The 24502-nt window shown below is 37.6% G+C and overlaps 1 protein-coding gene across 6 annotated transcripts in view; it reads left to right on the top strand.

Moving 5' to 3' along the window:
• The window catches only part of PTPN9 (protein tyrosine phosphatase non-receptor type 9), a 103390-nt gene that overhangs the window by 48483 nt on the left and 30405 nt on the right, over nt 1-24502 (top strand). For all 6 annotated transcript variants that reach the window (XM_012530990.4, XM_058294559.1, XM_004473490.5 and 3 more), the window contains 4 exons: nt 219-362; nt 3208-3297; nt 4431-4555; nt 9901-10006. In XM_012530990.4, the coding sequence (XP_012386444.1) occupies nt 219-362; nt 3208-3297; nt 4431-4555; nt 9901-10006 (465 nt within the window). The remainder of the gene's footprint in view (nt 1-218; nt 363-3207; nt 3298-4430; nt 4556-9900; nt 10007-24502) is intronic.

The raw sequence follows: 24502 nt of genomic DNA, 5'->3' as shown, positions 1-24502 counted from the left end.
TCTGGATCTAGCTCTCATTTCTGGTCTTATTGACTTGTACAGATTTTAACTATTTCTGTTTTCAGACCTGTTTTCACCTTTTGACTTTCCTGCTCTATGTAGTCAACTTTGGATTCATATTTACTTGAGGAAAGGGGGGTAGATTTTGTTTGTTTGATTTGTTTTTTGGGTCCATAAATATGTTCTCTTCTGACTAATATCCTTTCTTTGTCACACAGGCTACCAAGCAGTTTCTTGAAGAGATTAATAAGTGGACAGTTCAGTACAACGTTTCTCCGCTCTCTTGGAATGTGGCTGTCAAGTTCCTCATGGCCAGGAAGTTTGATGTGCTCCGTGCCATAGAGTTGTTCCACTCCTACAGAGTACGTTGCTCAGGGGTGGACCAGATATGTGGTAGTTTTGTCATTATGGTTCTCTAAGTGTTTACCCTTCTCGCCCATAAAAAAGATCATCAATATCCAGGTGCCCTTGTGAGAGCTGAGGCTGGGTAGGGTAACTCCTGGAAGATACCACTTATGTGCCTAAATTTTGATTGTAGAACAAGATGCCACCTGTAATGATGGAGACTAAGGAGGTAGCCTGACATCACCTTGGTGGCAAGATAGTTGTTTGTACTTCTTGGAGCTTGGGTCCTAACTCTCCTACTGACCTCTGGCTACATGCCCCTTGTACTCCACTGGTTTTCAGGATATCTGGAATTTTTAGAAACCTGCCATTCAGATGACTGCTAAGCTTAGTAGGCAGCTCAGAAAGGGCAGAGGGGGCAGGTAGCTTTTAGCCCTGGAATAGAAGAGCAGCTGTATTAGCTATATATCCATTGTCTTAATGTCACTTTTATGCAAACATAGTTTCGTGAGCATTTTACTTTGTTTTTATCTTTGTTTTTATTTTTATTTTTGTTTTTTGGAGGGGGCACTGACTTTAGTTCTGTGCTTGTATTTGCTTTCTCAGTTGGCTGTGTCCATAAAACAACAATGTATGGCATGTTACACTGGGTCAGAAAATCCTTCTGAAGAGATACAAAATCTCCCTAACTTAAAAAACAAAACAAACTGGGATAAAAAGAACTAGGATTAGTTTAGGACTAAAGCTCACTTACACCTAATATTGTAGGTCAGCTCATTCAAAAATCATTTATTTACTCAACAGGTATTTATAATATACTTACTGTATTGCAGGTACAGATATTACCATTTAGAAAGAGAGATTAAACAAACACTTGTAGAACAGTGTATGATAAATATTATGATAGGGCAGTACTGGGTTTTTTGGAAACATAATTAGTTAATAGAGTCCAGGAAAACTTCCTGAAGGAAATTACTTCTAAATTAATATCTGAAGGATTAGTAATAATCAAACATGTTAGAACATGTGGCAGAGAGACTGCAAGTCCAAATGCTTGGCATCAAAAGAGAAATTCAGCTGGGTGTGAATGTCGAATGGGGGCTTGACGAGATCTGGCAGCAGAGGTGAACAACACCAGATCGGGGAGTGTCTGCGTTTTCTTAAGGGCAGAGAAATTCTTTGAAAGTATAAACAGGGATATAACTTGATCATATTTGCATTTTAGAAGGATTTTTCTCACTGCTTTAGACACTGGATCAGATGACTAAACTAGAGGCAGAGAGACCTACCTATTAGAAGGCTGTTGCACTTACCTGGAAGAGATTACAGTGGTGTCATTAAGAGTAGTGTCGGGCGATGGAGAGAAGTGGACAGATTAGGGTAGAGTTGCTTAAATTGGTGTGAGAAGGAGAGACAAGGATTCCAGGTTTCTGATTTGGGTGGCAGAGTAAATGATGTTGGCATTCACTAATTTGGGAATTAGTTTAGACACCCACTGAGGTAGGTGCAAGTGTGTGGAGAGAGAAAGTCTTGAGTTTACTTTGGCCATGTTAAGTTTGAAGTGCTTCTGGGATATCCAAATAGACATGTCCTCTAAGCAGCTGGGTTTATAAGTCCAGGGTTCAGAAAAGAAATCTGGGCTGGAAGTGGAGATTTAAGAGTCTCCAAGGTAGACCTTTATACTGAAGTCATGAGACTGGATGAAGGTTAATCTGGGGAGTATGAGGAGGAGGAAGATGTGAGGGGAAAATCTCACCGCAGAATTTTTGTTTTCTTTGGCTCAGCATTGTTTTATTTGTTTTGTTGTTGTTGTTTTTGGTTTTCAGAATTATTTTAAAGTTAAATTTGAATGCTAAATGTAGGGCCTGCATTCTCCTGTGATCCCAGCACTAATATTATCTACACTTCTCTTGCTGCCTTGTCTTCGAAGGTAATTGAATTTCATTTTAGGGATAGCTTTGGGAAGAATATCAACAAAGTCCTGGTTTGTTGTATTCACCAGAGTGATCTTAGTGCTTAGCCTAGTGCCTGGCACATAATAGTTGCTCTACAGATATTTGTAGAATGAATTGAAGGAGTGAATGAGTGAATTGAGTGTGTGAATGAGTCAGTTGGGTGAGCAATTGAATGGAAAAAGCCTACAAAGAGACTTAGGAGGAGGAGTTGAAAAAATAGGAAAAATGAGTATATTTTTGTTATGGTAGCCAAAGGCAGAGAATGTTTCAGGGAGAAAGAAATAAATATGAGTGGTCAACCTTTTCATGTAAAAAGAGGACTGAAATTGTCCACTGGATTTAGTGACAGGAAGATCTTGGTCTCTATAGCAAGAGCTTTTAGTAGAGTAGACTGGGAAGAAACCAAAATGCAGCGGAATGAGGAGGGAACTGCACATCAGCTTCAAGCATCTGGCCGTGGAGGTAAGGAAAATGAGGTTGTGGTAACTCTTGTTGGAGAGGGTTTAGAGTGGAGGGAAGGCTTCTTATTAAGGTAGGAGAGGCCTGAGCCTGGAAGGTGTGTTAGGATATATGTTTCCAGACAATTTTTGAGTCCATATTTCAGTCTCCTGATGCAAAGTCAGTACTGCTGCATGTTCAGGAACTTTGACCTGCTTCAGAATGATAGGTATTAGTTGGTGATGAGAGTTAAGATTCTCACTGATTCAGAGGAAATACCTATGGGGCTGATAAGAGGGCATTGGACAAGAATTCTAATAATACTCAGCTGTCTTTGAAGGGGACTTACCTAGGAATTCATGGTTCAACTAGTTGACTTCTAAAAGCTCTATGATTTGGTGGTTACATGAATCTGTCCTGGATATACAGTATTTTCATATGACTTCATCTTGCTGTCCTCCATTTTTAGGAAACACGAAGGAAGGAAGGCATTGTGAAGCTGAAACCTCATGAAGAACCTCTCCGTTCTGAGATTCTCAGTGGAAAATTCACCATCTTAGTGAGTCTTTAATGGACCACTCTTGCAGTGCCTCATACTTCCTTTTGTAGCAGTTGTCCCATTTCAGTTTTGTTTCTAGATGCGTTATCCTGAATTTGAGAGTTGTCAGCAGTCAGAAAGAGATGTGAAGCAGCCATGCAGTTTTGCACAAAATCATTCTAGTGATAATTGAAATTATGGAGAATTCTTTGTACAGTAGACTCAGAAATATTGCTTTGGTAGTTCATTAAGCTTAGTCAGGGCCTTTGGGATGGGTATACAGTATGTCAGAGATCCTTCTTTCTTCCTTGTTTATCTGAGTTCAATACTTACTAGAGGGAAGCAGATTTGGCCCAACAGATAGGGCGTCTGCCTACCACATGGGAGGTCCAGGGTTCAAGCCCTAGCCTCCTTGACCCGTGTGGAGCTGGCCCATGTGCAGTGCTGATGTGCACAAGGAGTGCCTTGCCATGCAGGGGTCTCCCCTGCGTAGGGGAGCCCCACGCACAAGAAGTGCGCCCCGTAAGGAGAGCCGCTCAGCGCTAAGGAGGGAGCAGCCTGCCCAGGAATGGTGCCGCACACACGGAGAGCTGACACAACAAGATGATGCAACAAAAAGAAACACAGATTCCTGGTGCCGCTGATAAGGATAGAAGCAGTCACAGAAGAACACATAGTGAATGGACACAGAGAGCAGACAACTTGGGGAGGGGGAAGGGGAGAGAAATAAATAAAAATAAATCTTAAAAAAAAAAACTTAATAGAGACCTCAGCCTCTCAGGTAAGCATACAATGGTACTATTCTCTTAATTCTCCCCTATTGCTTGTTTCTTTTATCATCCTGCCTGGTAAATTAACTGGGCAGCTAGTGTAGAACCATCCTTTGAGCTCTGTGGTTGAAGAGCAAAGAAAATGTATTTTATTCCTACCACAGAAATATGGTCCAGGGGGTGTGGGGTGGGGTTAGAAAATCAGGCATGGGATGATAAAAACTTTCTTCCCTATCTGGAGAAATTGATGCAAGTCAGGAAGTATTGCCAGTATCTGTTCTCTCTACATATCAACCCTTTGTCCAAAATATAAGAAACCTTAATGATTATTGTGATTACCTATTTTGATTTCTAAATGTTTCTTCTTGTTTTTTTTTGCTCTAGAATGTTCGGGACCCAACAGGAGCCTCCATTGCCCTCTTCACTGCCAGATTGCATCATCCCCACAAGTCAGTCCAACACGTGGTACTTCAGGCTCTGTTTTATTTGTTAGACAGAGCTGTGGATAGGTGAGCATATAGATTATCTTTTAGGTGGTCAAAATCCAAATAGGAAAGTGACAGTCCTTGACTCCATTAAATCCAGTAATGCTTTCATCATGCTCCTAGGATGAGCCCTGGGGCAGTGCAATACAGAGAAAAACAGTATGTGTCCTGAATGGCTTTGCATGTTTCCAGTACTATCAAGATGGCTGGTATTCTATATCTTTACCTGCCGGCTCTATTTCAGGATAACACCAACTGAGGAGGCCAATTATTAGCAGTCCTCAATATACTGAAAATTATTTATTAGAAGGGCATAAGGGAGAGATGACCTGGGCTGGTTCATTTTGCTCATTTCCCCCTAAATGTTGATTATTGAAACCTTCTAGGTCCTCAGTTTCTTTGTCAATAAAGTAGGAATAAGACATATTCCTTTTAACTTTTTATTTAACTTTTTATTTCAAAATACTTTCAAACTTAAAGGATGGTTACAAAAGAATATAAACCCTGTACAGAGAACTCCAACATATCCTTATTTCCCTAGATATCCAGGTCCACCAGTTTTAACATTTTATATATATATAAAGCTTACAGTCTATATTCCAATTTTTTCATGTTTCCCAATGTCCCTTTTTTTAATTTAAAAATTTTTTTAAACTTGTTCTATTTAATAATGTCCTTTTGATGCTCAGAGGATTTTGATAATCAACATTCAGGGAAAAAGAGTCCAAAAGGATAAAGTTACACAAAATCATCTTTATAAACAAAGGCATAAGCCGAAGAACCAGCTCAGGTCATCTCTCCCTCTGCCTCTAAAGTAAATGGTATTATTCCTATTCTATAGACATAGAAACTGAAGTCCCAAGAAGTTACATGACTCTTTCTTATAGTCATCACATATTGGTCTAACTGAGTTCAAGACCCTGGTTTCTTGGCTCCTGGCCAGAGCTTTTTATTTCCTACTGTGCTGTTTTTCTTCTGTGCTTCTTTTTGTCCCTGGTGCCATTACCATTTATGATTTATTACTGCTTTTGACATTGGCTGGTCATGGGGTTGGAAGCAATATGTTAAGGGCTAAGGCCTGAGATAGTGAGAGACAGCTGTGTATAACTTTAGTCATACAGTACTTGTAAGGGGTGGGACGGTCTGAGGTGGAACTCTCTGTCCAGTTTACTTGTTCTGGTCTTATATTACTTTCATAGTACTTTGTTTCTGCTATTGATGCTCAGTAAAAGGTATATCCAAACCACATATACAGCATTATCCTAAAAAAAGAGGCATTACTAAGGGGTGAGGACCTGTGGTCTCAATAGCCCCATACTCCCCAGTTAGAAGTGTAGAATTTCTCAGCTCTTCTTGTCTATGACTGGTCTTCAGGCATAACTTCCAGAATGTGGGTTCCTCTAAAATGCATCTTTAGCTCAGGAGGGTGAATAACAGTCTCATTTCTCAGAAAAGCTAATATTGGCCTTCCCCTTTCTTAGAGAGTCCAGAGTTCTCATGTAGGCATAGCAGGAGGAATGAACCTTCAATGGCCAAAGTTTGCTCTTTCCAGTTTGAGTATTGGATCCCGCAGGAGGACCACACAGTTAAAAGTTTGCGTTCATGCTACCCATCCCTTTCTTAAAAACCTCATTGACTTTCTTAAAAAACATCCTTCTCCATCCTTATATTAACATATAAATTAATGTGAATCCTTTCTCCAAGCAGAATATTCTCACTGGTTCTCCAATGAGTAGAAATTCTTGTTTTCCTGTCTTGTCTTGAACCAGAATGATTTCCCTCTTTTCCTTTTCACTAAATTCTGCCCTTTTTTCAAGGTCCAGTTTCCATGACTGCTCCCTCACTACTCCAACCTGTAGTAAATAAATTACTGCTTACTCTTACCTTAGTAGCAGCTATTACTGCTATTTTGCACTTAATTATATATGGCCTTATGGTGTCATTTATCTTATGCTATTACTTGGTTTTTCATCTACCGTTAGATTGTAAGGTCCTTGGGGGCAAGCACCTTTACAGTTTTAACATTATATAATGGAAATTTTCCAGATCTCTGTAGATTGAAAGAGAATAGTATAATAAACTTCTGCAAATGTATCATCCAGCTTCTTCAATGGCAATCTATAACCCATCTTGTTTCACTGATAACCCCTTACCTATCCCCCACCCTTGATTATTTTCATACACATGTGAGGGACTTTAGTTTAAACATCTTGATATTCTAAGCATCTGGCTCAGGAATCAAACTCTAAAGGGAAGATATCAGATATCATTGAAAACCTCGTATTCTGTACACAGAAAGGTGAGAATGCATTCATTTCATGTGCCTTTGCAGGTTGAGCATTTTCAGATCTGAGAGTATTGAACCTGGATCATTATGCACTGTAGCTTTTTTAGATTAAATTTTATTTCCCATGGCACTGACCTATCTATATTTTAGCCCCCTCTCACAGGGTGGAGTTCTGAAGGGAAAAAACTATAATTCTTTAGATTTGTCCTTTTTTTTCTTACATAATAAACAATTTTAGATTACAGAAAAGTTATATCGAAAGTATAGGGGATTCCCATTTAATGCAACCCACCTCTTCCCCCTCCTACATTTTCCCCTTTTAATAACATCTTACATGAGAATGGTACATTTGCTACAAATGATGAACAAATATTGAAGCATTGCAGCTAACCAAGGTCTATATTAATAGTTTACATTATGGTTTATACTGTGCACATACAGTTTTGTAGATTTTGACAAAATGTACTGTGGCCTGTATCTGTCATTGCAATATCATGCAGAACAATTCTAATGCCCTAAAAAAGCCCTATGTTCCACCTATTCTTCTCCACCCCCACCCTGCAGAATCTCTGGTAACCACTTTCTTTATATAAGTGTTACCAGTTCTTCCATTACTTCAATAATAATAGGTCTACTTTGGTCTGCGGTTATATTCGCTCCTTATATTTGTTCATTCTTCATTCTTGAGGATATGGGCATGATGATGCCTGCTTTGTTTTAGATTGAGGGGGGTGAATTTGTCCTTTGATGAGCTTGTGGAGAAATGAAGTCTCTAGACCTGGGTAGCCACTTGATAATTGTACCACGCATTTAACAGTATCTTTTCTCTTTTACTCTTGGTATATCAGTCTCTCTGGGGTTGTAGAAATTGAGTTAAGATTTAGTTCTAACTGTAAGACATTAGGGCTGTTTAAAATTAAGTCAGCTGGAGAAATTTGCATGTTTCTCAGAATTTAAGATTACTTCATGGGTGTGTACCTTTGCTTTCAATTTTATTAAAGGGATGGAGGTATACAGCTTCTAAGAGGAGATAAAAATATTAGGATTCAGGGGAGCATATATTGGCTCAAGTGGTTGAGCACTTGCTTCCCACATGGGAGGTCTTGGGTTCAACTCCTGATGCCTCCTTAAAAAAAAAAAGGCAAACAAATGAAAAACCAACTCAGGAGCCAATGTGGCTAAGTGGTTCCTGGGTTCAATCCCTGGCCCCCCCGGACCTAAAATATAAAAATTAGGTTGCAGAATAACATTGAAGCTCTTGATTTTGAGGATGTGTTTTGTGTCAAACAGTTTTCTCATTATGAATGGATGTGAAAACTGTTGCTATTATCCATGAATAGTCCAATCAAATAATTTATTCCAAATGACCAATTGGGTATGCAAATCAGAAACAGGTAAGGATCTGACTTGATGGAAATGTGCAACTTTGGGTAATTTTAAGTAGGATTGAGGAATACTTTCTCTATCTTCACATGTTCCTCAAGTCAATCTGGATTAGGTTTGCCACTTTTTTTTTTTTTGCAGTACCGGGGCTGGGGATTAAACCCTGGATCTTATTAAGTGGGAAGCTGGTGCTCAATCACTGAGCCATATCAGCTCCCCTGAGTTAGCTTTCTCATTTGTTTGCTTGTTATTTGTTTTTTGGAGGCACCGGGAACCAAACCCAGGACCTCCCATGATTTATCCTTGGTATCTGCTATGCTTACCAATATAGATTTATCCAAGTACCAAACTCCAACCTTGAGAATGCTCCAGAGCATTTATAAAAAATCTGAACAGTTTTCACTCCCCCCTCTAAATCTATCTATGCAAGGTCCACACATTTCCTACAGCTCAACTTATAAAAGTTTCTTCTTTCAGGCAGTTATCCCTGTTAACTATAATCAAATGTACTTCATCCTTCCCCTCCCTGAAACCCCATGAATCTTCCTACTAATTTTTCTTTTTTTTTTTAAGATTTATTTATTTATTTAATCCCCTACCGTTTCTTAATCTTACTTTTTTAAGATGCTTTTCAAAGGCTGTTTCTGGGTTTTTTCTCTTCTTTTTGAAGTCATAAGAGACAAATCCACTATCATTGGGCTAATGAGAGATTTGTTCTACACAGTTGCCCACAGATCTAAAGTACTATCTTAGCAATGGGTATCTAAGCCTTTGAATTACAGTTTAGTGGCCAGTTATTATTTACCTGTTTGCTGTGCTAGCGATTGTTGGGGTTAATGAGATGAAGAAAAATAGGTTCCTGCCTTCTAGGTGGGAATCAGATGGTTAACAAAGTTGGAGTATGTTAAGGGCCATAAGAAAAATTAGTAGGGAAACGGACTTGGTCCAGTGGTTAGGGCGTCCATCTACCACATGGGAGGTCCGCGGTTCAAACCCTGGGCCTCCTTGACCCATGTGGAGCTGGCCCATGCGCCGCAGTGCTGATGCGTGCAAGGAGTGCCCTGCCACCCAGGGGTGTCCCCCGCGTAGGGGAGCCCCACGCGCAAGGAATGCGCCCGTAAGGAGAGCCGCCCAGCACGAAAGAAAGTGCAGCCTGCCCAGGAATGGCGCTGCCCACACTTCCCGTGCCGCTGACGACAGCAGAAGCGGACAAAGAAACAAGATGCAGCAAATAGACACAGAGAACAGACAACCGGGAGGGGGGCGGTGATTAAATAAATAAATCTTAAAAAAAAAAAAAATTAGTAGGAAGATTTATGGGGTTTCAGGGAGGGGAAGGATGAAGTACATTTGATTATAGTTAAAAGGGATAACTTCCTGAAAGAAGAAACTTTTAAGTTGAGCTGTAGGAAATGTGTGGAACTTGCATAGATAGATTTAGAGGGGGGAGTGAAAACTGTTCAGATTTTTGTAAATGCTCTGGAGGATTCTCAAGGTTGGAGTTTGGTACTTGGATAAATCTATATTGGTAAGCATAGCAGATACCAAGGATAAATCATCTTTTTTATAAGACCAGTGTTCATAGTTTGGTCCTGGATGTGTGCCATACTGTCCATGTCTTTGTTTTTGCTCCAGGCTTTCAACCTGCCTTATCTGTCTTATTAATTATAAATGTTTTTGTTCAATGGTTGATTTATAGCTTTGAAACTCAGAGGAATGGATTGGTGTTTATCTATGACATGGGCGGTTCTAATTATGCCAACTTTGAGCTGGATCTTGGCAAGAAAGTCCTAAACCTGCTGAAGGTAAGACTGTGGGAAGACCCACTTAACTCTCCTTCAATGATTAGAACTTTTCTTTTATTTTGGGGGAGAAGATTTAGGAATGATGTAAACATTAAGACATTATCTTCAATTTAGAGGTCACCTATACATTTTGACTAAAATCTGCTTCCTCAGAACAAGAAATAATCTTAAAAGTGATGTGAGAGGAATTAAAATGAAAAATGCATGGAAAGTTGTGAGTCTTAAAGGTAGAATTACCCCTTTCCTGGTGTTTTGTAGAGTAAGAATTAATGGAGGCCAAAAATCTGTAGAAAATGCACAGAAGTATGTATACTCTAACTATGCACATGTAGTATATTTTCATGTAGTATTACATACATAGGTCCATAATCCCTCTTCCCAAATTTTTAGGTTCAGAAGTATTACTGGGTTTTTAAAAAATGTTTATTTATTTATTCCCTCCCTGTCTTGCCACCCCCTGTGGTTTGCACTCGCTCTTTGCTTTCCGGTTCTTTTTCTGTGTATTCTCTGTGTCTGCTTCTCTTCTCTTCAAGTGTCACCAAGAACTAAATGTGGGCCCTTCCATGTGGGAGAGAGGTGCTCAATTGCTTGAGCCACCTCTGCTCCCTGATTTGTTGCCTCTCACATTGTGTTTCCTTTTTGTATCTCCTTGTTGAGTCATCTTGTTGCATTAGCTCATCACACCAGCTCACTGTCTTGCTCGTCTTCTCCAGGAGGCACTAGGAACCTAACCTGGGACCTCCCATGTGGTAGATAGGAGCTCAATCGCTTAAGCCGTATCCGCTTTCCCAGAGGTGTTGTTTAATATTTAGATAGCCTGGCCTATAACTGCTCTGTAATCAAACACATTAATATTTCTACAATTAAATGTATTATTGTTATTATTCCTAGTGAGTGGGGGAAAAGTAAAGGCTATAAATAGCCTGTGACATTTCAAGTCATATTTTGTTGTTGCCTGATGAATTTTGGCACCAGACTTAGAAAGGAAACTTAAAATTTTCAGTACTGTTTAGATTTTGGAATTGAGTATAAGGGTATATAGATCTGTCTGTACATATTTATAAAACAAAACAAAAGTTTTACAAAACAAAACTTTACCCTTTCTATGTTTAATCACTTTGATTATTCTGTTCTATTTCAATTTTTTTTTTTTTTTAAGATTTATTTTTATTTATTTAATTCCCCTCCCCTCCCCCGGTTGTCTGTTTTCTGTGTCTTTTTGCTGCGTTTTGTTTCTTTGTCCGCTTCTGCTGTCGTCAGCAGCACTGGAAGTGTGGGCGGCGCCATTCCTCGGCAGGCTGCTCCCTCCTTCGCGCTGGGCGGCTCTCCTTATGGGTGCACTCCTTGCGCGTGGGGCTTCCCTACACGGGGGACACCCCTGGGTGGCACGGCACTCCTTGCGCGCATCAGCACTGCTCATGGGCCAGTTCCACACGGGTCAAGGAGGCCCGGGGCTTGAACCGCGGACCTCCCATGTGGTAGACGGACGCCCTAACCACTGGGCCAAAGTCCCTTTCCCTCTATTTCAATTTTTAAAGAAATGTTAGCCATAACATGATTTTAGGACCACTGAGCCACAACCTACAGTTTGAAATATATTGGTCTAGGAGCCTGTGCAGTCTTTGTTCCAAAGTTTCACTTGGGAGTGTTACTGAATTAGAGTTTTGGAAGTATTTATTTACTATTATAACTTTATAATAGAAATTATACTCATCACTGAAATATAACCCTTATATTTTTTCATACCCTTTTAACTATCTCATTTAAGTTGTATACATAATTGTTAACTCTAGTAGATAAAAGTATGGTCTCTTCATATTTTTAGACCTCAGACACACAGAATAGTATTAATCAGATATGACATACTCTGATTATTGGTCCTTGCAAGGTCCTTTTGTTTTATTTTAAATAATTAACTTAAAAAATAATATGATGGACACCCTTGAACTCACCACCCAAACTGAGAACTAGAGCATTATGAGTAACATATCTTTTTATACACTCCTGTTTCCAATTTCCCAACCCTCCCCTCCCAGAGGTAACTCCTGTCCTGAATCATTTTTTGCCTTTTTTTCCCCTTCTTTTTTTTTTACTTTTTTACTTTTTATTTTGAAATACTTTCAAGCTTACAGGATAGTTGCAGAAATAATACAAACCACATACAGACAAATTCCAGCATGCCCCTATCCCCCCAGATACCCAGGACCACCAATTTTAACATTTTGCCACATTTGCTATATCATTCTATCTATCCATTTCTTTATATAGCTCTCTGTCTGTCTCTATTTATCCATCTGTTTTATGGACACTTGAATGTTGGTTGTATACATCATGCTCCTTGAACCCTTCTTGCTGCCATGCACATTTCCTAAGAACAAGGATATTCAGTTATGTGTCTACCTTAAGTGTAGTTATCAAGTTCAGGAAATTTAACATTGATATAAAGCTTATAGTCTATGTTCCATTTTTTTCATGTTCCAATAATGTACTTTTGTGCCTTTTCTCCTTCCTGTTAGATCCTGTCCAAGATCATAGATTGCCTTTAATTGTCATTGTCTCTTTAGTTACTTTTCTTCCCTCTCTCTCTTTTTTTTAAATCATGTGGACATATATGCAACATAAACTCTCCCATCTCAACCACTCCTAAGCATACTCTTCTGTGGGATTAGTCACAATCACTATCTTGCAATACCCTTAGCACCTTCCAGTCCTGAAACTTTTCCTTCTCCCCAAAGAGAAACCCTACACTTATTTTGCATTAACTCCCTATTACCCCTGCCCCTGCCCTGGCCACCTGTACTTTGTAGCTACCATGGGGCTTAAATAGTAACAATCTCATTTGCTTTGATACCAGCTTAACTTCAATAGTATACACAAGCCATGTTCCTATACCTCTCCATCTCCCCACCCTTATGTAGTTCTTATCACAAATAACATGTTTAAACATTGAGTCCCAAACCACTGATTTATCCTTAATTTTATGCATTTGTGTTTTAGATCCTTTATGAAGTAAAATGTGGAGTTACAAACCAAAAATAGAATAGTAATAGCATTTATATTTACCAATGTCATTACCCTTACTGGAGACCTTTATTTATTTATACAGTTCAATCTTTTGTCAATTGTCCTTTTCTTTGAACCTGCAGAACTCTCTTTAGCATCTCTTCTAGGGCCAGTCTAGTGGTGATGAACTCCCTTAGCTTTTGTTAATCTGGGAATCTCTTAATTGCTTCCTCATTTTTGAAAGACAATTTTGCCAGATATAGAATTCTTGGTCAACAGTATTTTTGCTTTCAGCACTTTAAATATGTCCTCCCGCTACCTTCTTGCTTCCATGGTTTCCAATGAGAAATTGGCACTTAATCTTACTGAGGTTCCCTTGTACATGACACTATGTTCTTCTCTTGCATCTGGCCTTTGGGATTCTCTCTTTTTGTTATCTTTGGCATTGAACAGTTTGATTATAATATGCTGTGGCATGGGCTTATTTGGGTTTATTCTCTTTGAATTTTGTTGAGTGTCTTGGATGTGTATATTCATGTATTTTGTTAAATTTTGGAAGTTGTCAGCCATTATTCCTTTTAATATTTTCTCTTCCCCTTTCTCACTTCTCCTTCCAGGAGTCCCACAATGCATGTATTAGTACACTTGAGGGTATCCTAATGGTTCCTAAGGCTCTGCTAAACTTTTCATTTTTTCTTTCTTCCTTATTTTCCTTGGACAGGATGATTTCAGTTGTCTTATCTTCAAGTTCACTGAGTCTTTCTACTGCCAGTTCCTATATACTGTTAAACCCCTTTAGGAAATTTTCAGTTTTTATTATTGTGGACTTTAGCTCTGTTTACTTTCTTTTCATAATTTCCATCACTCCATTGGTTATCTCTTTTTGTTCATCTATCATTTTCCTGATTTCCTTTCATTCTTTGTTCTCCTTTAGTTCTTTGAGCGTAATTAGGACCCTTCCCCGCCCCCTTTTTTTAAGTCTTTATCATATATGCCCTAGGTCTGGTCCTCTTTGTTGATAGTTTCTAATGCTTTAATATTTTCTTCTACCTGGGCCATTGCTTCCTATTTCTTTGTATATTTTATAATCTTTTGTTGGAATATGGACATTTTGATATTTTAATGTGTTATTGCTGGAATTTGGACTCTGAGGCATCTTTTCCTTAAATTTGAATCTACCTAGTGTTATGATGGAGCTTTTTCTGAATGCCAGGGGCTAAAAAAAGAAAATACCTTTCCCAGGCTTTGCAGATTGATCTGTGCCAGTGCTCTTCTTAAGGGTTATTTCATACAAAGAGTTTAGAGAATAGTCCAGACCAAAGCTTAGGAGCCTCACTGATCCTTTCTATGCACGTGCCATGTGTCAGGTATGCACATGTGGCCCTAGGAATTCCTTCATTTTCACAGATACAAATGTCCCTTCTTCCCTAGGAAACTATTTCTTCACAGTCCCAGATTCTGCATTGTATGTCCTACATTCAGCAGTCTCTTACTCCAGACAGCACAGCACAGCATAGCATACTGTAGGAGAGCTCTGTGAACTGCCTTCTTACACACAGGGGATCTTCCAAGTGGGCGAGTCCCTCAGGCCACCACCAGACATAATGACCTATACATACATGCTCCCAGCATGTGTGTGAGGGTTACTGTGCTCCCTCTGGAACTGGGACCAAAGATCTGAACTGGGAGTGTGGGCCACTTCCATGCTGAGCCAGTGAGCGGTGGGGATGGGGCCAGCCAAGGCACCACGACATTCTTCTGCCATTTTTTTGTCATTTAAGACCTTAATCCATATGGAGTTCCTTTTTGAGTATGACATGAGTGTAGGAATACAATTTTTTCGAATATTTTACATATTGAATAGTCCTCTTATCCCCAAGTTAGACTTTGTCAGTTTTAACAAAGACACAGTATCATGGGAATTTAGTATGCAGTAAATAATTGAATCAACCATCTAACCATCTTTTTGTATTATTCAGGTTGTTTCCAATTTTAAGTAATGTTATGATCCTTTTAGCTTCTAAGACTGGGAATATTTTGGCTTAAGATTATGAGTATACATCTCTTATACACCATCAGTTTGTCCTCCATAAAAGTGGAAAACAGTTTACACAGTTAGGAATAAGTATAAATATATCTTTTTTTTTTTTTTAAGGTTTATTTATTTAATTTAATTTAATTCTCCCCCCGGTTGTCTGTTCTCTGTGTCTGTTTGCTGCATCTTGTTTCTTTGTCCGCTTCTGTTGTCGTCAGCGGCACTGGAAGTGTGGGCGGCGCCATTCCTGCACAGGCTGCACTTTCTTTCGCCCTGGGCGGCTCTCCTTACGGGCGCACTCCTTGCGCATGGGGCACCCCTACGCGGGGGGGCACCCCTGCGTGGCGCGGCACTCCTTGCGCGCATTAGCACTGCGCATGGGCCAGCTCCACACGGAGCAAGGAGGCCCAGGGTTTGAACCGTGGACCTCCCATGTGGTAGACGGTCGCCCTAACCACTGGGCCAAGTCCGTTTCTCTAAATGTATCTTATTTTCTTGAAATATCCCAGCACTGAGCTTTATCATTTTTCTCTCTTTTTGAATTTGGAAATTCTAAAATCATTCCTCATTTTAATTTTTTTTCCTACCTTGTACTCCTTTAAATATTAACAAAATTGTATATTTATATTAAATATTCTTTTGTTGTCTGTGTGCCCTTCATTTTAAGCTACCTGTTTGGTTCAAAATTGTAAAATATTATAGGTTATTTAAATGTTAATTACAGATTATTTAAATGTTATATAAATGCAGAAGTAGCAGCAGATTAATTAAGTCCTATTACCTTAGAATCTTTGTCATGTATGTGCTCGTGAGTTTGTTGTTCTGTCTTTGGAAACAGATGAAAAAAATTTTTTTTTATGATGACCAAGTAAGATTTATTCCAGCAATAAAATGGTGCTTCAATATTAGGAAATCTACTAATGTAATTCACCATTTAAATAGACCTAAGGAAAAACTTTCTATGATTATCACCATAAATGCTGAAACCAAATTAAATATCTAAGCCTGCTAAAACATCAAAGAAAACTAGAATTTTATGGTCATTTCCTTAAAGTAACCAAAAACAGATAGTTGATTTGATTGGTGATAAATAGATAATAGGTAGCTAGCTAGCTAGAGATACAGCTACAAATACAGATTCAGAGCAATCCTAAAGCCAGCATCTTAATTAAGGGAGGTTGAATTCTAAAAGTCTTTCCACTAAGGTTAGGAACAAAGCAAGAGTACCCACTACCACCACTACTGTGTAATACTGTACAAGAGAAATTAGATAATGAAATTAGACAAGAGAAAACAAGTAGAGACATAAGAACTGGAAAAGAAGAAGTAAAACTCAATTTGCAGATGATACAAGAGCTTATCTGGGGAAACAAAATAACAATAAAACGAACACAGTCATTTGGAGAATATAATAAAGTATGAAGATATAAACCCACAGAAGTACACAACTACCAGTTAGAAGATACAAATAGTAGAAAAAAACTTATAGGGAAGCTGGTGTAGCTCAATGGTTGAGTGCCTGCTTCCCATGTACAAGGTCCCAGGTTCAATCTCCCATACCTCCTAAAACAAAAAACGTAAAAACAACAACAATGAAAAATTGCAATGAAAAAAATGTGAAAAACCTGTATGAGGAAACTTTAAAAATTCCTGAACCACACTTCTTGTTCTTGGATAGAATGATACCAAATCACAAAGATGCCAGTTTTTCCTGAATTAATTTATAAATTTAATGTGATTCCAATTAAAAAGTAAACTTTAAAATTAAAAAATATCTATGTATTTTTTATTAGACAAGTTATGCGCTTACAAAAACATCATGTATAATGTGCAGAATTCCCATATATCATCTTCCCACCAACTTCTTACGTTGTTGTGGAACATTTGTTACAGATTATGAAGAAACATCATCAGATTATTACCACTAACTGTGGTCCCTAGCTTACATTTGGTATGTTTTTTCCATATACCTCATATGATTGACACCATGTATTAGTATTGTACATTTGTTATAGTATAATAAGAGAGAACACTTTAATATTTGTCCTGTTAACCACTGTCCATCTTCTACCACATGGTTCACTGTGCTATAGTCTCATGCCTTGTACAATTTATCCAAATGGTACTCTCAGTGGTTCTCACTTTCATCAGAGTTTTCCAGTCATCACCTCAGTAAATTTTTGAATGTTTCCTTTAGTCCAAAAGAAAAAATCCCATACACCCTATTATTGATCCCAAATTGCTCTGAATAAACTTTCCATCTCTGCAAATTTCTTGGAAGTCTGATTTTATATTTTAAAATATGTCGTAACCTATTTTAGTTACCACCATATGGATTCTTAAGGATTTAATTATTTTTTTTAGATGAGCCATTTAAACCAGACAATGTGGAATTTACCTTTATCAGACAATATGGATAGTACCCCCCACAAAGGATAAATCTTTATTTTTTAAAATTATGGAATGCATGGCTTTTTGGTTAAAAGGAAAATTCATTAACGTGAATACTTATCAATTAATAATATTTACTGAATGCTAACTTTATGTAATATCTCACTTAATTCTTACATCACTCCTTTGTGGTAGTACTATTACTATCTCCATTTTGCAGATCTAGAAACTTAGTCCTAGAGAATTTCATTTCTTTCCTAAGGGTAATATGACTAGTAAGTGACAAAACTAAGATGTTACTTATAATTTACTTAGCAGTGTATGGTCATTATCTTTCTACATCAATATTTTCCATCATCTTTTTAAAATTTTCCTGCAGATTATTATTTTTTATGGATTACCAAACAGGAAAAAATTCAGATTAATGCCATTTTTGTATGTAGTTGTAAATACATTTTTGCATATTATTATAAGTGTATTTGTTAGAGTCAAAGGATGTACACATCTAAGATTTTGATATATATTGCTAAATAGCACTCTAAAAAGTTAGTTCAAATTTGTATTCCCATTAACAGGCTGTTTCACCAGGTGAGCTTGAGCATATTTTCATGTTTATCAGCAACTTATATTTTATTTAAAATTTTTCTTTTCATATACTTGATGCATTTTTCTATTGAAGTTTTTGTCTTTTATTGATTTAAAGACTTGTTAAGAATACCATTAATAATATTATCAGCATTTTTTCCAGTTTATAATCTGCTCAACTTTATGGTGTCATAATCACTTTTTTTTCATTGAGTATTTATATGCAATATGGTGTATACTGTTACGTATTATAGGATATATATCATCTTTTATATATAGTAGATAATTTGTTTTATTTATTTAAAGATTTATTTTAAAAATTTATTTCTCCTCCCCCTCCCTGTGTCCCCTCTGTTGTCTGTTTTCTGTGTCCATTCATTTTGTGTTCTGTGTCTGCTCGTTTTCTCATTAGGCGGCTCTGGGAACCAATCCTGGGACCGCCAGGAGTAGGAGAGAGGCGATTACTCTCTTGCGCCACCTCAGCTCCCCTGTTCTGTTACATCTTATTTTCTCTCCTCTGTCTCTTGTTGTGTCATCTTGCTACACCAGCTCTCCATGTCGGCTGGCACTCCTGCACAGGGTGACTTTCCCACACAGGACGGCTTTCCTGTGTGGGGCCACATTCCTACATGGGCTGGCACTCTGCGTTAGCCAGTTTGCCTTCACCAGGAGGCCATGGGTATCGAACCCTAGACCTCCTCTGTGTTAGACGGGAGCCCAGTTGGTTGAGCCACACCCGTTTCCCTTAATTTGTTTTAAAATAGCTGTTTGTCCTGGCAACATTTATTAACTAATCCACCCTTTCCCACTGATATGAGATAATACCATTATATTATACCTAAATTCCTTTACGTAGATGGGTCTAATTCTTGGCTCCTGTTCTGTTCCCTTGATCCAGCCTGTAGACCAACGCATGCACTCTTGTATTTGTTGTAGCCTTATAGTAAAATTTCATATCTGTTAGGGCAAGCTTCCCTACATTCTTTTATTTTTAAAAATCATCTTGACTATTTTTGCACTTTTATCCCTCTACGTGTACTTTTTACATCTTTGCGCAAATTTTTTTTTCTGATATAAAACGTGCATACTGAAAATTGAACTTTTTAAAATTAATCATCAATTTTATTGAAACATATTCATAAACTGTAAGCCAGTATACAATGGCATTGGTATAATCACAGAGTTATGCAGTCATCACTTCAGTCAATAGTACTTACTCCAAAATAAAAAACAAAAAAGAAATGAACTTTATTTTATGTTTCTTTTAAATTACAGACTTTTTTTTTCCTTGAGGAGATACTGGAGATTGAATCCAGGACCTCATACAAGGGAAGCAGGCACTCAGCCACTGAGCTACAACTGCTCCCCTTTTTTAAAAGTATAAAAGCAATTTAAAAGCAAATCAAGGAAAAGTCTCTTGCCCCTTTCCTCAGACATTCTGGTGCCATTCTCCAGATGTAATTACTTTTTCTACATTATAAATCTTGTGAGGTTTTTAGAAAGAATCATCTTCATTTTTTCATTAGATGAACTTTAAAGTCATTTTGTTAAGTTCTGGGAAATAAAGCACTCTGGGTTTTTATTTGGATACATTGGATTTATAAAGTAATTTAGTGAGAATTAACATCTTTACTGTGTTTTCTCCCAATCACAAATGCTATGCCTTTTTATTTTTTTAAGTGTTTTATTATGTTCTTCAATAAATTTAAAAAATTTTTCTTCATTTGTCTTGCATGTTTCATAAGGAATTATTCCTATGTAAAAAAAATAGAGTATGCACACATTAAATCAGATTTTTTACTATTATGCTGATTTTTATTTATGTTTTTCATATATAACTTTCATAATTTAAAACAGTTATAATCAGAAAAAAATTTATTATAGGATATTTTGGGCAACTCAGAACACAACACATAAAAAAAATATTGCCCTTAATATTATTGTGTAGAAATAACCACTGTTGACATTTTGGTGTTTGGCATTTATTTCTAGATATTTTCGATATGATCTTAATTGTGTTTATGCAATTTCAATATATAAAAAGCTCTGATAACTTTTGTTTTACAAACACATGTAAATACTGATTGTCTATATTTGCCGTAATTTATTTAACCATTTCCATATTATTGGATATTTGTATTTTTCCCACCTGTTATGATAAGCAGTATTTCAGTAAATATCTTTATATCCAAATCTTTGTTTGCTCATTAAATAATTTGCTTAAGTAGATTTCTAGAAGTAGAATTACTGGAACAAAGGTTATAAACAATTCAATTAAATAAGATGTAAAAAACAGAAGCAGGGAAGTGGACGTGGCTTGACTGATAGAGCCTTTGCCTATCGTATGGAGGGTCCAGGGTTCGATCCCCAGGGCCTCCTGACCTGTGTGGTAAGCTGGCCCACATGCAGTGCTGCCACACACAAGGAGTGCTGTGCCACACAGGCGCCCCTGCGTAGGGGTGCCCCATGTGCAAGGAGTACACCCTGCAAAGAGAGCCGCCCGTGTGAAAAAAAGCGCAGCCTGCCTAGGAGTGGCACTGTGCACACGGAGAGCTGATGGAGCAAGATGACAAGCAAAAAGAGACGCAGTTTCCCCATGCCACCTGATAATTCAAGCAGATGCAAAAGAACACACAGTGAATGGACACAGAGAGCAGACAGTGGGGGGGAAGGGGAGAGAAATAAATAAAATAAATCTTTAAAAAAAAAACAATACAAAGTATTGTAGAAATAAAATATGAGGAATAAAACAACTCATAATCCCATTTACCAGATATGAACTCTATTAAATTTTTATTTTTATTTTATTTTTTAAAGATTTATTTATTTATTTCTCCTCCCCACCTTGTTGTTTTGCACTCACTGTCTGTTTTTCTGGGTGGGAGAGAGGCATTCAATCTCTTGCGCCACCTAAGCTCCCTGGTCTGCTGCATCTCTTATTTGTCTCTCCTCTGTGTCTCTTTGTTATGTCATCTTGCTGCGCCAGCTCTCCATGCAGGCCAGCACTCCTGCACAGGCCAGCATGCCACAGTAGGTCAGCACTCCGTGCAGGCCAGCTCGCCTTCACCAGGAGGCTATGGGAATCAAACCCTGAACCTCTTATATGGCAGACGGGAGCCCAAACACTTATACTACATCTGCTTCTCTTTATTAAATTTTTGATGTAATCATTATAGTTTTTTTTTTTGGTATATATATATATGTGTGTGTGTGTGTGTGTGTGTGTGTGTGTGTGTGTGTGTATGTGAATAATTTTTTAAGTAAAATTAAGATTATCTGTAGTTTTGATCCTGTGTAGTTTAAGATTATATTGGGGGAAGCGAACTTGGCCCAATTGATAGGGCGTCCACCTACCACATGGGAGGTCTGCGGTTCAAACCCTGGGCCTCCTTGACCCCTGTGGAACTGGCCCCTGGGCAGTGCTGATGCGCGCAAGGAGTGCCCTGCCACGCAGGGGTGTCCCCTGCAGGGGAGCCCCATGTGCAAGGAGTGCGCCCTGTAAGGAGAGCCGCCCAGCGTGAAAGAAAAGTGCAGCCTGCCCAAGAATGGCGCTGCATACATGGAGAGCTGACAATAAGATGATGCAACGAAAAGAAACACAGATTCCCGGTGCCGCTGATAAGGTTAGAAGCAGTCACAGATGAACACACAAGGAATGGACACAGAGAGCAGACAACTTGGCAGGGGGAAGGGGAGAGAAAAAAAAATCTAAAAAAAAAAAAAATATTAACCGTCTTTTTAAAAATATATATATATTAACCGTCTTTTTTTAAAAAAAAGATTATATTGGCACTTTCCAACATTATAAAAATTCTTTGAAATCTTCATTTTCAAGGTTAGGTAATAGTCTATTATGAGATACACCATTTTTGTTGACCACTACTTATTATTGTCTCACATACATATTCTTTCCAGCTTTTTGTTTGTTTGTTTGTCTGTTTGTTTTTTAAAGGAGGCACTGGGGATTGAACCCGGGACCTCATATATGGGAAGTAGGTGCTCAACCACTTGAACTACATATGCTCTCCCTTCCAGTTTTAAAGTATTATTCCTTACTATCAAAAATAAAAGTGCAGTAAATATTCTTGTTTATGAATCTTTGTGTTTCTCCCTGATTATTTCCTTAGGATATAGTCTCAAAAATGGAATTACTTCATGAAAGGGTATGCACATCTTTAAGGATATATAATGCCAGATGCTCCCTAGAAGGTGTTAGCAATTTATAGTACCATCAGTAGTATATGAGGTTGTCATACAGTCATTTCTGTGGTCTAGGCCTGGATCTATAGCTCTTTGCTTTGATGAAACAAATGCAATGGCTCCACTTTTTATTATTTTGTATTCCTTAGGAAAGTGAAAATATTGATTTCTCCAGATTTTTTTTTAATCTTTTTATTTTAGTAATATACATAAATGACTGAAAATTTTCTTTCTACTACATTCACATATGTAATTACTTGCTGTTAATTACATTCATAATGTTGTGCTACTATCATCACCAACCATTACCAAAACTTTAGTCAACCCAAATAGAAATTCTATACAACGTAAACATTAACTTCCCATTCCCTACCCCCAACCTAAACCTTGGTAACCTGTATTTTAGATTCTGGCTGTGAGTTTGCATTTTCTAATTATTTCGTATTAGTAAGATCATACAGTATTTTTCCTATTGTGTCTAGCTTATTTCATTCAACCTGATGTCTTCAAGGTTCATCCATGTTATTGCTTGTATCAGAACTTTAATCCTTTTTAATGCTGAATAATATTCCTTTGTATGTATAAACCACATTTCATTTATTCATTCATTGGTAGATGGACACTTGGGTTGCTTTCATCTTTGGGCAATTGTGAATAATGCCACTATGAACATTGGTGTGCAAATATCTGTATGAGTCCCTGCTTTCACTTCTTTTTGGCATATACTTAGAAGTGGGATTGCCAGGTGCCAGGTCATATGGTAATTTTATATTTAGCTTTCTGAGGAACTGCCAAACTGTCTTCCACAGCAGCTGCACCAACCACTAGCAGTGAATGAGTGTTCCTTTTTCTTCACATCCTCTCCAATTGTCATTTTCTGTGTTTTTTTTTTAAATAGTCATTCTAGTGAGTGTGAAATGGAATCTCATTTTGATTTTGATTTGTATTTCCCTAAAAGCTAGTGATATTTTCCTGTGCTTTTTTGGCCATTTGTATATCCTTTCTTGGAGAAATGTCTATTCAGCCTTTTGCCCACTTTTTAATCATGTTGTTTATCATTTCATTGTTGAGTTATACGATGTCTTTTTATATTTTGGAAATTAAACCCGTATTGAATATATAGTTTCCAAATATTTTCTCCCATTGAGTAGGATTTCTTTTTACTTTAATGATAAAATCCTTTGCAGAAAAGTTTTTTTTTAAATTTTGATGAGGTTCTATTTATCTATTTTTTCTTTCGTTGCCTGTGCTTTGGGTAAATTCCAAAAAAACACTGCCTAACACAAGGTTCTGAAGATGTTTTCCTACATTTTCTTCTCAGAGTTTTTTAGTCCTAGTTCTTATATTTAGGTCTTTGATCCATTTTGAGTTGATTTTTGTATATGATGTGAGATAGAGATCTTCATTCTTTTGCATACCCAGTTCTCCCAGCACCATATGATGAAAGGACTAGTCTTTCCCAATTGAGTGGACTGGCTGCCTTGTCAAAAATTAATTTACCTTGTATGTGGGAGGTCTATTTCTAAACTCCCAATTTGACACCATTGGTCTATAGACCCAGACTGGTTTTTTGTTGTTGTTGTGTTTTTTTTTTTTTTTGTCTTTATTTCTTTTTTTAATGTTACATTTAAAAAGTATGAGGTCCCCATATACCCTCCACCCCCCTCAGACTGGTTTTTGATCTGGAAGTTAAAGGTGCCTTGGCTATTTTGGCCCTGAAATAAATTGTTGTTATCTTTGAGGGAAGAGATGTAAGTTCGTTTCTCAGACTTTAGTGAAGAGACCTTTGGAAAATTCTGCTCTGAATGCAGAATTTTCTTTATAGGGATTGTTTATGGATCTCTAATATTGGTAGAACTAAAGTATAGCCAACCAGTGGCATATCAACTTGAGAATTTTTGAAAATGATAAAAAGGACAGGAAGAAAGAGGTAGAAAATCTTTAACTACAGCTCTTTATGTATTTTCTTTGGTAATGATTTCTTCCCAGTTAGAATACCAAGATTTCATGGTACCCCTGCCCAGGAGAACCTGGAATATTGACAAACTGAATGCTATAGATCAGGAAAAAATGAATGATTTTTCATTTTTTGCCATGTGCAGATCAGAATGTCTCCTTTCTTTCAGGCTTCATTTACCCTAATGCAAGGTCATATTTATTGATAGGTAGGTAGATGAAAAAATAAATCATCATAAATACGTAGATTTTAAAATAAAAGAAGGACTATTGAAAAAGAGAAATGTTTCACATCCAATGATATTCATGCTATATTATTAGGAAGA

The sequence above is a fragment of the Dasypus novemcinctus genome, chromosome 3 (genome assembly GCF_030445035.2).
Source record: "Dasypus novemcinctus isolate mDasNov1 chromosome 3, mDasNov1.1.hap2, whole genome shotgun sequence".
Classification (NCBI taxonomy): Eukaryota; Metazoa; Chordata; class Mammalia; order Cingulata; family Dasypodidae; genus Dasypus; species Dasypus novemcinctus.
Note: the sequence above shows the minus strand (reverse complement) of the source record. Positions and strands in the feature narration are given on the sequence as shown.